The following is a 20,358-nucleotide window of genomic DNA, read 5'->3' on the forward strand; positions in this document are numbered from 1 at the left end:
CAGTAGAGGATACGGAGATAAGTTGAGGGATCTTTGACTTAAACTTCAATTCTTTCGATCTAATGACTTGCTGATGAAAGGCCTGACTTCACTCACTCAGCCCTGTGCAAATAAGCTCTATGTCTTCACGAGAACCCCCTTGAGGAGAACTGTAAGGCATAAACTCTAACCAGTGCCACTTGCTGACTGAGTGACCTTGTGCCAGTCGCTAAGCTTCTCTCAGCCTCACCCATGTTCAACTGTGAAAAAGACACATTATTACATTTTCCACTTTCAGAGCTATTGTGAGGATCTAATAATATAAAGAAAGCACTGAGGATCTGGAACCACAGTACCTGGTTCAAATCCCACTTTCCACTAATTCTTAGCCAGGTGACTTTAGACCCATCATTTAACTTTTCTGAACCACCATTTCTCCATACAATAAAACACAAAGCTATAAATATTATACATTTCATAGGGCTGTCATGAAGACTGAATTATTCCATGTACTTAATTTAGAACAGTGCCTAGAACAGAGTATATGTGCTCAGAAAATGTTAACAATTATTAGCAGGTTTTATAAACTAGTGTGTTGGTCAAATGAAAGAATTTCTATTTTTTGACACAGCCAGGGGTGTCTACAGTAGCTTATGCCCAACGGTAATGCCTCATTGCCCATACTCAAGATTTGCTGATGTTAATATGGATTTCCAAAAAAAAAAAATCCTTTTGCTTTTGGATGCCCTGTCACTATGTTTTATCACCAGCTCGTTTTAGTAATAATAAAAATCACAGCAACAAAATAGCTGACACTCTACATCCGGCCCAATGCTAAAAGTTTCACGTATATTACTTCATTCAGCTGCTACAAACAATCCTATGAGGTAAGTGCCAGTATGATTATTTAACAGATGAAGAAGCTGAGGCCTGAGGAGGTTAAGTAAACTGCAGAAGGTTATTACTCAGATCTGTTTTTCACTCATATAACACTTACTTCTGACACCTAATGTGTGGATTTTCCCCTCATACTTGGCAATTCTGGCATTAGTGCTGACTTCACGGGTTAAGGGCTCAGTTCCACAGGACAGCCCCCACTTCAGATGCCAAATACAAGTCCAGGCCACTCGTTCTCCTATCCGACTCGCTATAAATTAGGAATTCCCATGACCCCCTCCTCAGGTTTGATAATTTGCTAGAATGGCTCTCAGAAGTCAGAAACAGCGTACTTACTATTTATTGCTGGTTTAGGATAAAGGATGTAACTCAGGAACAGCCAGGTGGAATAGATAGATAGGGCAAGGTATGGAGAAAGAGGCACAGAGCCTCCATGCCTTCTCCAGGCGTAACACCATTCCAGCACTTCCAGCTGTTCACCAACCCAGAAGTTCTCTGCATTCTTCATATAGAGATTTTTATGGAAGTTCCATTACATAGGCATAATTCATTAAATCATTGACCATTGGTGGTTAGCTCAGTCTTCAGCCCCTCTCCTTCCTGGAGGTCCGGGCATGGGGCTACAAGTTCTAGCCCTCTAATCACGTGGTTAGTTCCTTAGGCAACCAGTCCCGAAGCTCTCTTGGGGCCAATCAAGATTCACCTCCCTAGCTAAAACTCTGGTAGGGTAGAAAATGGCTTATTATGAATAACGAAAGATGCTCCTCTCACCCCAATCCCTCAGGAAATTCCAAGGGTTTTAAAAGATCTTTTGCCTGGAACCTGGAATAAAGACCAAATATAGATCTCTTATTATATCACAATATCACAGTCACGGAAGCCTGGAGCCTACATGTGTCTGTCACTAACTTCCATGATTGTACTGTGAGGCTAAAATATCTCATTATGTTACCACCTCAGGTGCCAGAGCCCTTTCATTCTTCTAACACTTGTCATAACCCCCCGGTGCTCCTGGGAGGTCATTCTTCCCTCCTGATGAGCTTCCTTCCCAGGTCTAGAGCTGGGTCTATCTCCAGCCCCACCCACCCCAGACTTACCTCTCATCTGTGTGCCTCTCAGTATTCCCAGCCTCCACGAGGAATTGAGGAATCGGCCAAGCTCAAACAAACCCAAGATTTGCTCTCGAGGATTAGAGTTAGCACCCTAAGACCAATTCCTCTGGGAACTGCTTTTCAAGGAGTCTCGCATACACACTTTGGGAGGTCAGGTCATTGAAGAGCCACTCAAATCCCTGGCTACCGCAGCCCACACATTTCCTATACTCTCTCTGGATGAACTGAATATCGGCTCTTTTGTCTCCAAGTGTTCTCCCCCAGCACTATCATCCATATTCCCAGCTTCTGAAACACTTAGCCTCAAGGCTACACAGTATTGGGAAATGACAGGGGGGTTCCGTAGGCTGGATGTGCTGGCTACATCCGTTATCAATTATTTCCAATGCCATCTGCCAATGGCCTTCACCTCTGACCACAAATATCTGTTCAGGAAAGAAATAAATCAAAGATGCTCAGAGTTGGAAGTAACTTTAGAGGTCATTCAATCCAACTCTTTACCTGACATTGATCTACCACTGCAGCACTGCCAATAAGCAATTGCACGGCCTCAGCTTGAGCTGACGAGAGAGCACAGGTACTCTAAAATCCTAGGATAGCTCCTTCCAACAGCCAGTATCTCTGAACTTCTGCCTACCCATTTTGGTGAGCTCTGCCCTCTAGCCTCACACAGAGGAAGCCTCATTCCTCTTCCCTATGATTGCCTTTTAAGCGTTTGAAGACAGTGATCATGTTGCCCCCTTCCCTCTTCAAACTAAACAGTCTCAGTTCTAGCCTACTCTCCTCATCACTCATGGTTTCTGTGACAGATGAGGAGCATCACCTTTGGTCCACCATACATCTCTCAATGCCTCCTGCTTTATAGATAGGCCCAAGTCACTGCCAACATCAAAAGCAGGCTCGTCCTCCTTGTGGCTTGAAGCCAGACTGATGTACATCCAGGAAGAATTTGCAGTTAAAAGCTGGTGGGGATGGGGGAGAGGAAAGAGAAGTTTCCAAAGAAAGCAGAACCAGGAAATGATGAGAACACAGGCATTGATGAAAGTATGAGCTGGAATGAGAGCAGTTTAGGGTACATAGGCAGCTGGAACAGCAGAGTTAGGTCAGCTCTTAGGATATGGACAACTCTGAAAAGGGCTTTCTTCAGGCAAAAAACTCTAAAGAGGAACAAACCAGCTGTGTCCAGAGTAGTGAATCTTAATCAGAGAAATGCTCGTTGGAATTATGAAAAATCTCCCTTGGAAATAGTTATAGCTCCTAGCAGAGGTCACAAATCTAGAAAGTCCAAGGTTTAAAAGACTTTTGAAACTAGCATTTCCTTCTTTCTAAGCCAGACATAGGTCCAGATGCCTAGGAGATTCTCCATGTTACCAAATAGATGGAGAAGCTAAAACTAATTGCTGCATAGGGTTGAGTTCTCTAGCTTAGCCTGATACGGTTTCTTGTCCAGGTGATTTATTGAAGGAATAACATCAGAAAAAGCCTATAAGGGAATGAAGCATGGCAGGATCGGGCAAGAGAAAAGGTATGCAAAGTTGGGGCTTCAGAAGAAGTCCAGCTCAGCCTGATTCCCTGTGAAGCTCTGGGGTATAAATTGCACCACAATTTGTTAGTCATCTTGAGGCAAGATGACTTACTGCTATGCCAGTAAGTCACTGGTCACTGGCTTCTGTCAGGCAGTGGGGAGTATATAACTTCCTGTGTATCCCAGGAGAAACAGTGCCAGCCAAGTAAAGACATGCTCCTGTTCTCAGTGCAGATAGGAGAGGTAAGGAGCTATATCCCCAGCAGCAGTAAAGGGATGTGGGTAGTACACTAACAACACCTTCCACAGGTGCCCTTGCTAATTCATACGTGAACCCCGCTCACAACTACAAGACTAGTGTGATAGACACTTTCAATCAGACCAATGAGATGAAGCCATAATGTGGTCCATGGACAGGGTTCTGACAATAGGATTCTGTACCTCCCTTATCCTATATAGCCACTGATACCCACTGTATCAGGGTGTTTCTGCTTCCACAGTACAGTTCTATCTAAATAACACAAAAAGACAAACAAATGGATAAATATACCTGGTTACAAAATAACATCAACTTCTTCCCACCAAATATAAGTTAAAATTGTAGTTTCAGCAAACAAAAGTGGGATCAAAATATAAATTTTGATTCTGTTCTACTGCATTAGAGTTCTACAGGTTGGCAAGTCCTTGAGAATCACCTAGTTCAACACCTTTATCATACAGATGAGGAAACTGAGTCCCATTGAGGCTGATGACTTTGCCCAAGATTGTGCAGTTTGGTCAACAGAAGTCATTAGCCCAGGCAAATATGTTCCTTCTGAGTGTTATGCTTTGTCTCTTCTGAATATAAAATTCCATAGCCACTTATGTAATCAACAGAGAATGTACCTGAGTCATGAGAAATGTGACATGCAAAGATACTTTAGCATCCAAAGGATGATACTTTTCAGGATGTTGTTCCCAAATAAAGCCCAATTGATAAACAGGTTTCTATCACTATCATATGTTTCAAATTTATTAAATAATGAACATATATTTCTGATATTGGAGGCATCTACTTCTGAGTAACCACTTATCCTAGTCTGTGTAAACTGGTTTTAGGTCCACTGCTTGAAAGGAATGTGACATATGGTATTCCAAATTTGCAGAGATGATGTAGGCCATTCATTTCAGGTTGTAATAATAGATCATGGGTCAAATGGCCTGGCTGCTCAAGTTTGATATTCCAACCCAGTTCCATCAATGATAAACACTCAGACAAAGAGAAAGCATACAGCACATTTCCAGATATCTCTTCACCCAAGTGGTATCTTTTTGTTCTCTTGGAGGGAATTGGATACTTGGTACTTTGAAATATGAACTGCTCTATGGAGCAATATTTCTGACAGCAAAATTAGTGCTAAATGCTATCAATTGAGTTTTGGGGGGACTTTATTAATGGGATCCCAGGTTAGCTCTTAGGATATAGATCAGTAGCAAACTAATATTCACTTAACAGAACATTTTCTAGAACTCATCTGTTCATTAAGAAAAGATCTTTCCACAGAGAGAAAAAGGGAACCACCGGAGAGAGGAGGAAAGGGAAAGAGACTCGTTCCCAATTCAATAAGCCCCCAGGTGGCTTTCTTTCTTTAGCAGTGCAGGAGGTCTAAGAACTCCCCAGGACAGAGGCACAGACACATAGACTCTCCCCATCGGCAACTGGACATTAATTCAGTGACCAATACTATAGCTTCAGCTTTTCTTTGCAAGTAGATGGTATGGGTCATTATAATCATCAGTTCCTAGCCATCATCCTTTTCCCTTCAACACAGCAGAGAGAATTCAATACACCCCTGAAAGATTTACTCCCTGACAGCTACTACCTAAAGTTCTATAAACTGGAATGTCCCAACCAGAGGCTGGAACCATGAAATACTACTCACCCAACTTGGTAGAGGTTGCCTCTCCAAGGACATGGCAGATGCTCACAAAACTTCCAAGTATCTTAAAGAATATGGGCTATCATCCAATGCAAATTAGAGGTAAGGAGACCATTTTGACATAAAGCTAGAGACTTCACACATGAGAGTGAGTCAGAGTCTATACCCAGGTGCTGAGGTGCACAGTGTAACTGATCATGCAAAGAGAACCAGAATTGGTTCTCATCCAGAAGCAGGTCAGGCCTCATCAGAAGATCCAATATGATGTTAACGAACACATCTCTGGTTCATCCTAGCAAATATCCCAGAAACAGTGGGACCAGGATGGCTTCAGGTAAATGCAGAGCTGAACGGTCAGTGAAGTACCTTTAAAGGAGAGTCAGTGGTGTTCAGTCGTGAACCTAAAACCCATGGAGGTCAAACTAAAAGGGAAATCTCACAAATGATCCCTAGGTGCTTCTGGCAGATAAGATAACACATTTCCCACCAAAAAAAAAGTGGTACTCAGACCCATTGAGGCATATCTTTGGATTTAATTTTTACTCTAAATGTAACTTTGAGGAAATCTCTAACACCGTGGACATTACCCAGGGGACCGAGAACAACAGGGCAAACCCACACTGACTGGGTGAGTACCGTGTGCCTGACCTCACATGCAAAGGTGTGATCCCAGACATGGGGCTAAAGAACATGCAGGCTTTATGTGACCAAATGGAGCTACTTTACAAATGCCAAAACGATACATGTCATTATATCTGAGATGCTATTATGGACAATTTTTCTTCCTTCTCTATTTTTTCCCACACTTCCCAAGTTTTCTCCAGTAAGCATGGATTGTTTTTATAAGCAGAAAGTATATTATTAAAATTATAACAATAATGGGACCAGTCAGCCTAATGCAGATGGAATTTTGGGTACTTACACTGAAAAGGGAAGTTGAAAAACAGCTATTTCACTTTATATCAGCTACGGAATCAACTCGCACTCAGAAAACTTCAAGCCCACTTAATACACTCTAAAGACACATTTTGAGAGCTTACCATGTGTTAAGCAGTTTTAAGTTCTGAGAATATAAAGTTAGTAATGATATCATGCTATATACATGGAGGAGAGAAATAGGCAGTGTATCAAAATTATCAATGGTTAAAGAATTCAACTATTAAATTAAATTATCTCAGAAGTCCCTTTTAGCCTAGACACTTCATAATTCTGATGCAAGGAAAAGCATAATGACTGCTGTAACAAAGCAGTAAGCCAAAATGCTGTTCAGAAGACAGAGGAGGAAGAGATTAATTTAGATTATGGTCATAGGGAGAGGGATTGGCAATGGTTTCCTGGAGAAAGCTACAGAGACATTAGAACCGGATTTAAAGGATGAGTAGGATTTAAATAGACGTGGAGAGAGGTACAAAAGGTAAAAAAGTAAGAAAGGCCCATCAGCCAAGAACTCTGGGTCAGTTCAGGAAACAGCAAGGAACTAACTAACAAACCTTTACTGGGTATTTACATCCTTGTATTTGGCATAATGTATGCAGAGAATGTGTTTGAGACAAGACTCTGGCTCTCAACTAGGCCCCTCTATGTGGAGGGGATGGAAAATGGGCTGTGCACTCTCTGACGGCAAGGATCTGGTCTGTTTTTATCGCCGCTACAGAGTATTAGCTCTATATGATCTGAAAAGTTCTTGATGCGCATGTATTAACATGCTGTATGCCTGGTACACAGGTTACCCAGCTTCTGTCAGGAGTTGGACAGGATGAGTTTCCCGGGGTGAGTTTAGGAGCATGAGCTGGAACAGGGAAGCCAAGAGGGTGGGCAAAGAGAGGACTGATATGAACAAAAGTACTGGGAGAGGTGAAAGTTTAACATATAATGAGAATTGCCGGTCCACAAACACAGAAGCTGCCTGTGCTCTAAAGCCCTTGGTAATCACAGTATGGAAGAGTGGGAAGAGCACTGGGTTGGAGTCAAGAGAGCCAGAGTCAAGTACAGGCTCAGTCAATACTCCTGTTGGACACTCGGCAAAGCAGGAGGCCTGCCCTGTGCTTGGCATCTGCCGCATTACCAGAACCTGACACGCCTCACCTCACTGGATCAGGACCACAACTCTCAGTGACAGAAATTATCGTTCCTTTTTCAGAGGTGGGAAAAGTGAGATTAAGAAACAAGTCCAAGATTACACAGTGAACAGGGAGCACAGTTGTAACTAGGACTCGGATCTCTCCCCAAAACCTGCTCCTCGTGTAATAAATAATTAGAAGTGAGTTATGAATCCATCAGCTTTGTGCAAGAATTTCAAATAAATATGCCTCCTAAACCCTCACCTCCACATCTCTACGACACTCTGGGATATAGATGAATAAATGCACAGACATGCCTCTAACAAGTTCTCAGTGGAGAAATCTTTCCTTCAGTAAGTTAAATAAATGTTTTCCCTAAGAAATCTCAATTTTAAAGTAGAAATACACAGAACTATGGAAATCAGGTTAAATAAGCAAACTGAAGGGTCATTTGCATTTCTCAATGTGAAGGCAGATGAACCCCAATGTGATGAGCAGAGAAGCAATATCAAATAGTCACATGCTAGCCACAATAGTGAGGTTGCTACCTATCATCAATAGTTAGCTACTAAACCCCACCGTGATCTCCACTCGAAGAAATTCCACCTCAGTAAGATTAGGCTTTGCCATGGGGCTCCAAAAAAGAAGTAGCAGCCACCTCTCACTCTCTGGTTTGTTCTTACTAGCATTACTCACCAACTGACTCCTGTGGTGGGCTGCAAACAGGGCAGGTAGGTTGGACAATAAACTACTAATAATGATAATAACCCACCTTACATCTGCATAGTTGTCACAATGTACAAAAGGACTTTCACATATATTGTTTCACATGGTTCATTCTCCCAACAACACTGTGAGTTAGAAAATCATGTATTACTATCATATGTTACATGAGCAAATTGAGGCCTAGAGAGGGTACAAATTACGACACAGGGAAAAAGCTAGAAAATGGTGGAGCTGGGGTTCAAACCTATGTCTTCTTACTCCTAATCTTCACCTTAGATCATGGCCAGGGGACCCTCCTCCAAGTCCGACATTCTCATTCCCACCTCCTTTCCTTCCCTTCTAGGTCAGTAGAGGAATCTCCCCTGAATAGACACTAAGAAATCAAAGCCATCTTCAACTTTCCCAGGAAGGAAAAGCATGTGCCTATCTGAAGTCAGATTGTCCCAGGTGAGGGCTCAGAGTGTACCTGCATGAGCATAGGGCACACCTGTTTGTGTGGCAATCGGAATTCCACACCTGGATTTCTGGGGTCTTTTAACCTCCACAAACAGCCTTTCACTCTGCTAGAATCATGGCTCGTTGACTAATTAAAGGGTATTATGCACTTCACTGCACACAAGCTAAGAGCTTGGATTAAGGAAGCTTATGTGAAAGCATTAGCCCTTGAGGTGGCACTAGGTACGCTTTATTGAAACAGAAAAACAGAAAAGGTAATCCACCTGTGACATCCCCTCCACCATACTTCACTTCTCTGATAAGTCAGCCATGGCACTTGAGACAGAAGCCACCTAGCATAGGACAACTACAGGTAGGGCCTAGCAAATAAATCAAATGGAGAAGGATGTACAGCAAAGAAAATGAAAGGCAGAGAGGCCAGTGAACTCACTCCTCCAACAACCACCTGCAAGGCTCTCTGGTCTCTTCTGGTGTGGGAGCCCAAGAATAAGTACACCTATCCCCCTGGCCAAAGGGAACAGGGAGAAAGAGGGGAGTGGGAAGGATAACTCCTCGTTGCAAGGTCTTGGAACAAACTTGACATCATGTTCCTTCTTGCAGAGGCTCAGCATGGCCGCTCGGGATGATCAACAGGTAAAAAAGATGACCCTCCCATCTGAGGCCTTCTCCAGGTTTCGTGGAATAGATGCCCTGTTGACCCTCCCTGAACAGAACAGCTCGAAGATCCAGCCCTGAGATTCATCCACTATTCGGTCCTAGGAGAGAGAGCTCATACATTGAGGGTCAGTCCAAGGAGGGACACTCAACCAGATCAGTCTTGAACTTGGTGAGGATGGCAGATAATGACATACCACTTCCTGAGTAATAAACCTTATCCAAAAGCAACTTCACTATTTGAGACACACCCTGAAGAGGTCAAAGGCTCAGGTAAGGCTTTAAGGCCCAGTCCTTAGCTTCTTGGGACCCCATCAACTCAAATGATGGGCCAAGTGCAAAACAGCAGCCTAAGGCCAAAGAACCTTTCCTTTGAATTGGAACTTGGTCATTGATTGAAAAGAAGCTATTAGTTGGACATGCGGTTATGACAATGCTTGAGAACTCCGTCCAGGGTCTGCTACCGACTGCAGTTTCTCTCTGTGCCACCCTCTCTCTGCTATCTGTGTGTTTCATGTGTGTTCAGGCAAACAGGAACAGCTGAGTGCCTTTCCAGCTGCATGGTGCAGTGGTGAAGCTGAGCATTGCACAGCACTAGAAAGCATGGGGTGGAATACAGGGATGGTTTCAGCCTCCAAGAATGAGGCATTTTCCCCATCTCTCCCCAAGCCACCTAAGACATTATTTGCACATGACATGTTTTAGGATCTCATCTGCTCTATTTAGAAGGACTTTCAGTACTGCTCGTCCCTTCCCCCAGTTCAGACTCACTTCCTCTCTAGCATACACTACTATTGATTTTTCTGTGCTTTTCCCCCACAATATTTAAAGCAGATCATACAAAACAAGTCCCCAAGGAAACAGAGCTCTAAAGGGTGCAAGAGGCAATGCCCCCGCCCCCGGCACTCTGGGCTTTTCCAGAATTAGAGAGAGCCAATAGCAAGCACAGAGGCTGTAAGCAGAGACTGGTTGTAGCGTTAAAAAAAAAAAAAAAAAAACTCAGAGTAAGAAGCTGGTAGGCAGCGGATCTGAGAGCAGATGGGGAATGGGTACACCATGAGAAAGGTAGGGGATGTCTTAATTAGGCAGACAGCCCCCAGGCAAGTGCTGATGACAGAGACAAGTCCCTTTGCAACTGCTGCACCTGCCATCCCAAACTTAAAACTGCAATTTGGCTGAAGGTTCTAAAACTCGAAAGCTTTCAATTCTCCCTAGGAAAGCAAGGGAGAAGAAGTCATACTGGGCTTCTAGAGGATCTCACAGCCCTGGATGCCCCAGACTTTTCTGGTAGCAAGGAGTTGTCTATACCTGCAGTCTGACCTGTTATTCCACGTTATGCCTAGCAGCCCACTAATTGGGCAAACAGAGAACCCTGGCAGCAACAGCTCTACCCCTCCAGGAAGCCCCATCGTGAATGAGAACCACATCCCTCTACTTTCTTCTTTAATGAGCTCCACACTCCTCCAGCTTTCCAATCCCACAACTGCTCATCCCCTCCCCACACCACTCCTCTCACATCCACGTTGTTAAGTGATTGTACAAACAGCAAACCAAGCCCTTCGGTTTCAAGCCGAAGCTTCCAGACAAACCAGCCTGAACACTTCACCCTCACAGGCATCTCTGACCATCCTACACATGGGCCTCCATATAGACCCTCCTCTTTGGCCCAAGCACCCTGACCATCTCTTTGCTTCCAACCTGCCACCAGACCAACGGAAACCTGGGGTCCGCGGCCTCTCCTCTCCCCACACAGAGCTCAAAATCCACACAAGAAAAGGGAGCAAAGAGACTTCCACACCTTTGCAGCATCACCTGCTCCAGCAAGCTCCCAAAGCCACTGGAACCATTCAGGCTGCCTGGGGCCCCACACCCCATTCTCTGGTGGTTTTAGCTCCAGCCCAGCCCACAGGATGCAATGCCTGATGGCACTTCTGAGCAGAGAGAGAGAAAAAAAAAAATGCCACCTCGTCAATGACAAGCTGTTCCAATCATACAGCTCAGACACTGAAAGCCATGGGTGGGTAACAGACAAATCAGGCCTCCTTCCTCTGTTTGGGAGGAGGCCAACTCAGCACATCTGGAGAAGTGAACCCCCACGGCTAGCCCCCCCACGTCTGACCAAACAACAGTGCTCCATCCCAGCAGGCAGACTTCTCCAACCAGTTTCAACAACTCTGGCCAACTACCCTCTTGGCCTTCGACTAGTTTCCTGCTCCAGAGCACAGGAAGACCCCGAACCAAGCAGGAGACCACCAGCGTGGCACTTCTCAAGAGGACCAAGCATAAGAGTAAGCTGAAAACCAAGTACTCACTGTGGTGAAGTCTTGGTGGCCACACTCTTGCCCTTTGAATTTGCAGTAGAGCATCATATCCTTCAGGTCATGGCCCACGCGATGCAGGAACTCCAGCATGCTGAACTGCTTAGGTTTGTAGTGTTTGAAGTTGGCCTTCTGCTGCAGGGCCTCCAGCACCGTGGGGTCAGCCAGGTGCGGGTCCGGGATCTGCAGGTTGACATCAAGCAGGGCCAGCAGCTCCCCGGCATGGTACAGGTCATTGGTGGTGAGCCTGGAGAACCGGAAGCCGTTGAGGTTGCAAAGAGTCACGGCTGGGAAGACCAGACTTTGGGCCACCACCTCGTCCACCTTGGTGACATGCTGGTAGGAGAAGTAGTAGGACACCCTCTCGGAGCTTTCCACCAGCAGCAGGCCCAGGGAGCCCACGAAGGCCGCAGCCCAAAGGACACGCCGGATGGTCAGGGGCCCATACACGAAGATGTGGCGGATGCCGTGGAGGGTGGAGGTGTTGGCAAAGATCTGGAGGCTAGAGGGCTGCAGGCTGCCCTCGCTGGGGCTCTCCTTGAGGTCCATGGGGACCTATGCAGTTCCGCAACTGGCTTCAGGTTGATCAAATTTCAGAGAAGAGTTTCCAGTCCTCCAGCGCTGCTTAAACCTTGACGTTCAAGAGAGAGAACCCAAGGCAAGCGTCAGGCCAGACGCAGTGGGTTTATCCTGAGAGCCCAGCCGCAAGCTGACAGGGGTGAGTGTTTATATAAAACCCATTCAAACTCTAGCTCCTGATTTTTTCCAGGCGATAAGGAGGGCTGGTTTTATTTAGGGAGACACCAAGGTGATGTGGAAGAGATGTGGGTGGGAAGGGAGAGCTTAGCCAATGGAAATAAAGTCCTCCCCCCTACACACGCCACTAGAGACAAGATTAAAAGCGAGAGCGAGGGAGAAAATGCTTAAAACAAGTCGCTGAGCAGCTCCGAGCCTGTTAACCAGTGCATAATGCCCCGTGTTAACCATCCCGGGGATGTCAGGGCGGCCACGCCGATGCTCTGCGGGCGGCGGCGCAGTGGCAGAGGCTTCAGGGCCGCCGCCGCCGCCGCCGCTCCGGTCCTCTCCCCCGCGCCGCTTTGGACTCCGGATTCCGTTGCTCGCCGCCGGCCTCCGTCCCTCCTTTCCTCCTCCTCCAGGCCCCCTTTTTTGGGCAGAATTCCAAATGCTGGCGGCCGTGGCTAGCGCCTCGGAGAGGAAGCAGCGCGCGGCCGCGGAGAGGCGAGGACCGACCGGGGAGGCTGGCAGGATGCGGGGGACTCGGACGGGGACTCGTCTCTCCCCGCCTCCCGGAAGAAAAGCGAGACCCTGAGCGCGCAGAGCGAGCTCGCCTCCCTCACCCCTCCTCCACCAGGCTGCTGGGGGGAAGGGTGCGGCGGGGAGGGGTGGGGGCCAGGGCTGGTGGGGGCTGGGGATCCTGCAAAAGTTTCTTTGTAGCCTATTTTGAAGGGAGCTAATGGGGGCTTCTCCCCAAAGGTGGAGAACCAGCCCTGGGGGTGAGGGCGTGACACCCCGCCCCCACAGAAGGCAGGAAGGCACTTGATAAACTCCCATGAGCCAGGTATTCAGGTGAAGAAGGCAGGATTCCTTTGCACCGATGTCTCTGCTCCCCGGTCATTCTTAGCCTGGGGTCTCCAGGGAGAAGATGCTGGAAAAAGCAAAGGAGCAATTTAAAACCACAGTGCCTCTGCTGCTGGCGGGAGAGGGATGTTCTGGGGAGCAGGAACCCCACCCGAGACAGAAAAGCCAGGCTCCCTTGGAGCCCCACAGAAAGAGCAACAAGTAGCACCCCCCACACACACACCCCACAACCCCCACACCCCCGAGAGCCAGCAGGAGATTCTGAAAAAGAAGGACAGCTGGGATTCAGGTGGGGCTGGCTGTATTCCCTTTGGGTGGGGGGGAGGGGTGTGTGTGTGTGTGTGTGTGTGTGTGTGTGTGTGTGTGTGTGTGTGTTCTGCCCCAGGATTTGCCAGATGGAAGCACAGCTGAAGCTAAAGGTGGGAGCAAAGGATTAGGCTTCCTGCTACCTACCTCTTTTTTCCTGAAAATCCGCTGCAAGTCAGCCCCTGCTAGCCAGGTGAGTGTGGCTTGCCCCATGCCAGGGATCAAATGGCTTAAACTTGTAGAACCAATGATGCTAAATCCCCATCAAGAAAAGAAAGTTCTAGTGGCCAACCCAACGCACTGCTGCCTAGGTGGGGCAAAGCCACAAGGAGGTGTCTTGTTGAGCCAGCCTAGTGTCCCCAAGGCATTCTAAGCTTTAAGTAACGCTCCTTGGAACTCGGTGGTGAAGAAGGCAGTTTAGGGAATGTCCCTACTAGTGTGTATCTATTCTGAACTATTTCTCTACTTTATCTGGCCTCTTACTAAACCAGATCCAAACTGAGAACAGTGTTAAGGTGCACTCTGAGGCAACACGTGACATTGAATCAGTGGTTTATTGATCCTGGGAGCTCAAAGAGCAGAAGCAGTGAGCACAACTGACAGAGGCTAGTCAACCTCATGCTTGCGCCATCCCAGAGGTCCCAGACCTCTGCCAGTAGGGCTTCCTAAATGGGACATGGGGTTTTCAAACCAGGTGCCAAAACTAAGAATCTATCACATCAGGACCTATGAGGGTGCCGTGTCATCTCACTTAACCCTTTCAGCCTTCTTGACAGGTGTGTGTTGTTTTTATCCGTAATCTACAGATGAGGAAACAGGCTCACAAAAGGAAAGTGGCCCGACCAAGTTACACAGCTACTAAGTGCCAGAGCTGGAACTTGAAGTCAGTCATGCTTGCTTCCAAAACACAGCTTCCCAAATTTAGGAAAGGGGCAAGCATTTCTACCCTATTTTCTCCATTACATCTGCCTGCCAGAATCTTAAACGTTTATATAGAGGCTGTAACTGGGATGTCGAGGTATTCACAACATCTTATTATCTCAAGGCTGTGCCCTTGGGGCAGATTCTAGGGAAGGCAAGTGGAATGTACATTTCAGGAACAGGTGTTGGCGAGGAGCCTTTGATTGCCCAGAGCCAGCTTGCAGGTCAACCTGAGGTCACATCATCTCTGTGACCTCCTCCAACACTCCACCCCTCCTGACTGCTTTTACAATCTTACATGACCTCTTCCACAATGTGCCCTGAACGGTCAGCCAGGGGGTTCACTAGCATGGAGGTGGACTGTTCAGGGTGGCTATCTGGCTGCATTGGTGGCAGATACCACAGCAACGATATAGGCACATTCAAGAGAAAACACATTAAGATAATGATTCCCAAAACAATTTTTTTTTTCCATCAAAAGTCCCATGATCTGACCCACTGATTTATTAAGTTGGGGGATCAGATCACTCAAGGCATTCACATGTGTCCTCATGTGACTTAGTAAAGATGATCCATTAGCAGACTCAACGTGTAGGAACACACAACATTCTGTATGGATAACGGCACTGATACTGGTGTCTCCTTTAAGGCAATAATAATATCCAAGGCTATCTTATTTTGGAGGACAGCTTTCCTCATTAAAGACATTTTGGTGTTTAGTAAAGACTTTTCAGCTATCATTTAAGACTTGCTGGGTAAATTTAGTAAGGGCTTCTATGTGTGCCACAACATCCTCCAAGTCATTGGAAGGGACAAAGGTGGCAGCCAAATGAAAATAGAAAGTGCTCACCTGGCCTGGAGGACAGGTAGGTTGGCAGCTTTAGGAACTTCACCTGTTTGTGCAATACCATTCATGTTGCCAGGGAGACAGCACTGTCAGGCTTAAGGAGATGGACTGGGGCGAGAATATGCCTGACCAGTATCTTCACCTTCTCCCTTCTTTCAATGGTATGTGTTCCCCATTCCTAGTGCATTTCAACAGGTTCGGTTTGCAGGAGGACAGCAGCACCCCAGTGGAGCTTGAGTAGATCCCCCTCACCTAGGGGTGCCAAGTAACCCATCCATTCTGCTGGGGCTTCCCATTGCAAATTCTAGTAGATAATGGCTCTCCCGGGTGTAATGGAACTTGGTGTTCTCAACATCATAGCATGTTATTCCATAATAAGAGTGGGAGAAATGGCTGTTTCCAACAATTTCCATATCTTTACAGCATTGTATGTGTCTGTAGGGTTCCCCAGTCTGGCATAGTAGGCAACAGGCCCTACTAGTTGATCATTCACATGTATTAAAGACTGGGGTAGTACTTTAGTCCACCTGGCTGACCACCGACAGTTGTTGGTGCCAATTCACCGCCAAGGAGAATCCACAATTTAGGGTATGATAAAGGAGAAAGCTTTATTCAGAGCAAACAGTTCAATTGCGATATAACACAACTATAAAACAGCTCCATAGTGTTAAAGCACAATTACGAAATAGCACAACCGTGGAACAGGAGAGGGGGCCAAGAGGCTAGGGTGCAAGGCAGCCTGCAGGTGGGGCTCCCCGGCACTCCTCAGCTCAAGTCAGTCCCCTCTGATCTGTGTGCTCTGGTCCCACAAGATGTCTACAAAGCTCCAGGAAGTGAAACACAGCCTCAAGTAGAAAAAGAATATGTGCTCCCTGGCTTATATAGAGAGAAGTCCCCAACTGGGATCTCTGATTGGTCCGTCCTCATACAAATGAGGACTTCAAATCCTCACAGTTCGATTTGTCCAAAAATCGCGGTCTTGATTGGTCAGAAGAGAATTGCTCTGATTGGTCAGCGAAAATGCACTTGAGGACAAAGCTGTATAGCTCCGATTGGATAGGGAAAATCTCAGTCCTATTGGTTGAAACACTATTCCTGGAACTTCTCCATACGGGTTGGCTCAGCTAAGAGGAACATAGTACAAGGGGGAAGTTCAGGGCTGGCAGAAGGCAATTCCATGCCAGCTTCTCCCTAAAGCTCAGCTTGCGTTAAAGGCCCCTGTTTAGAAACCACTACTAGGCTCTGTTTTTAAATTTGAGCCCAGTTAGACAAATTGATCTTAGTTATCAGAAACTGTACTTCCACGAATCTCCTTGAAGATGAAGCACTTTTGCAGGAACTTTTGCAAAAGCATCAGAGTAAAACAATAGCTCTGTAAATGACAAAAGACTTAAAAATGGTCATGGTTAAAGATCTAATGAGAGTTCATTGTAATGCAATTGACAAGGAAATTTGGTTATTCCTGTGACATATATTATTATGATTGATAACATTATACCAGGATATATCAGATTTTTAGGAATATCATACAAATACATCCAAAAGAAAGTTTATATCACTTCTATTTGACAGTGTTTCCCGTGTAATTTAGCATATTGAACAAGCATAATTAGTATAATATCACTCTTTTATAAGGAGAGAGACACATATTTTGAGATGTTCTGGGGCCCTCTAGATATCCCAAAATTAATTCAAGGTCAACAATATTCATTTAGAATTTGATTTTGGCGAAGTTTGTCAAAAACATCAAAAGGTTTTAAAACACTTGATTAAATAGGATCCTAAGTCACTGTGAAACGATGCATTACCCCAGCAGTCCCCAACCTTTTTGGCACCAGGGACCGGTGCTCCTATGAGAGTCTAATGCCTGATGATCTGAGGTGGAGCTGAGGCAGTGATGCTAGTGCTGGGGAGCGGCTGCAAATACAGGTGAAGCTTTTCTCACTCGCCTGCTGCTCACCTCCTATTGTGCAGCCCAGTTCCTAACAGGCCATGGACCAGTACCAGTACTGGCCCACGGCCCGGCATTTGGGGACTCCTGCATTATCCATTTAACCAAAGAGGCAATTAAAGACTTTAAGGCAAATATAGGAAGTTACATAGTTGTAAAAAAGAAAAGAAAAAGAAAAGAAAAAAAGAAAGAAACTTAGCTCTTTTAAAAGAGAAGACTCAGTTTTCTTAAATAATAAAAGACCTGATAAAGACTACATAAAGCATAGGAAACTATTTTGATAAAGCACAGGATCTTTGCAGGAAGATTAAAAGGTAAAGAAAGACTTTTCACAATCTTATCAAGAACAGACACATAGACCAAGAAAACTTTGTCCTTCCATCAGATGAAAGAAAATTAAATTTCAGTTTTACACAAGTATACTATTGATATTAAGGCTTATTTTTCTTTAAACCAATTAAATATAGCTATTTTACAAATTAATTTTGACAATACCCTTCAGAGGTAGAAAAATAATTAGCAGTATGGTTTATATATAAACATCAGATATTCTGAGACTCAGAAAAAAGATGCTTTAGTGGTATTCAGCTGGTCAAACATTCTCCTCTCCAATCAGATTTACAATACCTATTTATTTAGCACTGTGGGTTTGTGTAGGTTTATTAAGTCAACTAGGTTTATTGGGTCTACTTGGCCCAGACTTTCAGGTACTGCCCTAGTTGTGTGTATAATTGTGGTCTTTCGATGAAGAAGTGTTAAGTGTATAACTAAATATTAAAGGCCTTTCCAGATAAATTCATTTGCAAATCAAACAATTTAATCCCCTCTTAGACAATGTGTCCAGATTTTTGCTTATGAGTGACTAAATGAACACATGGGTTAGTTCGCCTTCTCTGACATGGAGGCTGCTTTTCTGAAATGCAAGGAGAGGGACCATCTTCCAACTTGGATAATCTGAGGCCTGACCAGGGAAGAAGAGAGACACAAAGTGCAGCCTCCCATCTCCTGCAAATAGCGACAGGCAGACGGGTTAGGAAGTTGAGATCTACAATCAGCTAGAATGCTAATGTGCTGATTAACATGTGCCAGATACACACTGCTGCCACCATCACTCCCTAATTTAAACACACACACACACACACACACACACACACACACACACACACACACACTTTTCTAAGCAGATGACATTATTATTTCCAGTTCAGAGGGGCTTCAATATACAACTTTTCCTCCTGGTTCATCATTGCCATAAGGAAAGTTAAAGATCAACTATTATAAATCAAAGCATTTCCTGCTGTTGGCTGGTTTATAAATAAACATCTTATACCACAACTATTCCCATTTAGTTACTTCAGTGTACACTTAGCAAATAATTTATCATGAAGGTTATACCAGGGAAGAGCATTAAGTAAAGCTAGGCATTTAATGAATTCCTTATTGAGATTTTATTTATAGTTGTTTCACTTTTTTTCTTCCAGGAGAAAACTACAGAAACCAGTCCACACAGAGTGGATTTGGGGCCTCAGCTGCCAGTCGACCTGAGCCCTGGATTGGATTAAACTTGCCCCGCGGCCTTCAGAAAAAACATGTAACATCTCTGAGCCATTTCTGCATTTGTGTTAAATCATTGCTAAGGCTTCCTCCTGCACCGGTTTTCTATGCCTCTGCAATTTGACCCAAACCTTGACCAAATCATAAATGCATAGTTAATGGGATACAAATTAGTTAGAATTTGGGATTCAGCTCATTAACCCCATGTCACCATCTGCTGGAGCAGTGTGATGACAGGGCCAGGTGAATTCGAATTGCCCAACACTTGTTAAAACTGCAGATTCCTGCTCCATTCCCCCTCACACACCCTATGCTCCCCTGAATCAAAATCTCTAGGGCCGGGGCCTGGAAAGCCCTCTTCCTTTATGAGGTTATGGAGGGCAGAATGGGGACTCCACCTAGAACCAACTAAGTCAGTAACTCTTCCTGTCTATGTATCGTACATGCCAAGCTGTTTTGCACTTGCATTTCCCTCATAGTTGGCTCCTTCTCATATGCCATCTGCTCAGAGGCCTTGGCTGGCTTCCCTATCTCCACCCTCCACCCCACTGACTATCCCATCACATTTCCTTTTCTTCTCCGTTCTAGTCATTTTCTGAAATATGCCTCATCTCCCTGTGAATTATCTGTTGCTCTTACTGAAATATAGGCCCACAACCTCCATGCCCAGCTTCCAGACTTGTTAGAGGCTGTACCTCATCGTGAGGCAGATGAGAGGTGCTCAGGTAATATAATAATTTGTGAACAAATGAACACCAAATGAATTCCCTTATTTCTGATGCAGAGACTGCTTCTCTGAGATGCAAGCATGAGCACCCTCTCCGATCCTGGGGAATCTGGGACCACACTGAGCCCAATTCCTAATGAAGGCCAAGGGCACCTCCTACCTTCCAACCCTGTCCACTGTTTCCCCAGCACCTGGGGAGGACCTCAGTGGCGACAGAGCCAGTGCATCCAGCAGAAGGCTGTGCACCCAGAGACTGGAAAACCCTGACTTCAGGGCTGAGGTCGAAGTTCTCCTTAACTTTATCATCTAGAAAAGCATGGGTGCCAGTGAAAGTTGAGGTTAGGTATGAACTGGGTGTTGCTCACCTAACTGATTAAAGGGTTAGTCCATCTTTACTCTCCCTGACTTCTAATGGATAGCTGACCTTGACATTTCCCATTACAACTTTCTCATTACTTTCCTAATCTGATAGTCTAATGATGTCATGAAGAAATAACGTAAACAATAGATGATTAATAAATGCTTGCTGGTGTGAAATAAGGAAGTCAATTTACAAGAAACCCTCAAACTCTTCCTTACCATTGATTCATTATTCGATAACCAAAAATTAGTTTGTCCTATGAGCACTCACTCTTACTTAGTACAGAATCCATGTCTTCTAACGTTCTTTTGTTTTGTTTGCTTCCAATGGGACACATCTACCTGCAGTCCCTTAGTCCCTAAGGACTGACCTTCCCAGGCAGGATGAGGAGAAGCTGCTGGACTACACCTGACCACACCCATTTATATCCTAAATGTCCTTAATCC

General features: G+C 45.3%; 1 protein-coding gene across 2 annotated transcripts in view; it reads right to left on the bottom strand.

Moving 5' to 3' along the window:
• Positions 1-12,620, bottom strand: part of ASIC2 (acid sensing ion channel subunit 2) — a 929,683-nt gene extending 917,063 nt beyond the window's left edge. The window contains exon 1 of one of the 2 annotated variants that reach the window (XM_036223411.1): positions 11,641-12,615. In XM_036223411.1, coding sequence (XP_036079304.1) covers positions 11,641-12,195 — 555 coding nt within the window. In that variant the 5' untranslated portion in view covers positions 12,196-12,615. Of the gene's footprint in view, positions 1-11,640 lie in introns of both variants that reach the window. The other variant, XM_036223412.1, reaches the window with a different exon arrangement.
• Positions 12,621-20,358: the final 7,738 nt, after the last annotated feature.

This window comes from Rousettus aegyptiacus, unplaced genomic scaffold (genome assembly GCF_014176215.1).
Source record: "Rousettus aegyptiacus isolate mRouAeg1 unplaced genomic scaffold, mRouAeg1.p scaffold_m13_p_6, whole genome shotgun sequence".
In the NCBI taxonomy this organism is placed as follows: Eukaryota; Metazoa; Chordata; class Mammalia; order Chiroptera; family Pteropodidae; genus Rousettus; species Rousettus aegyptiacus.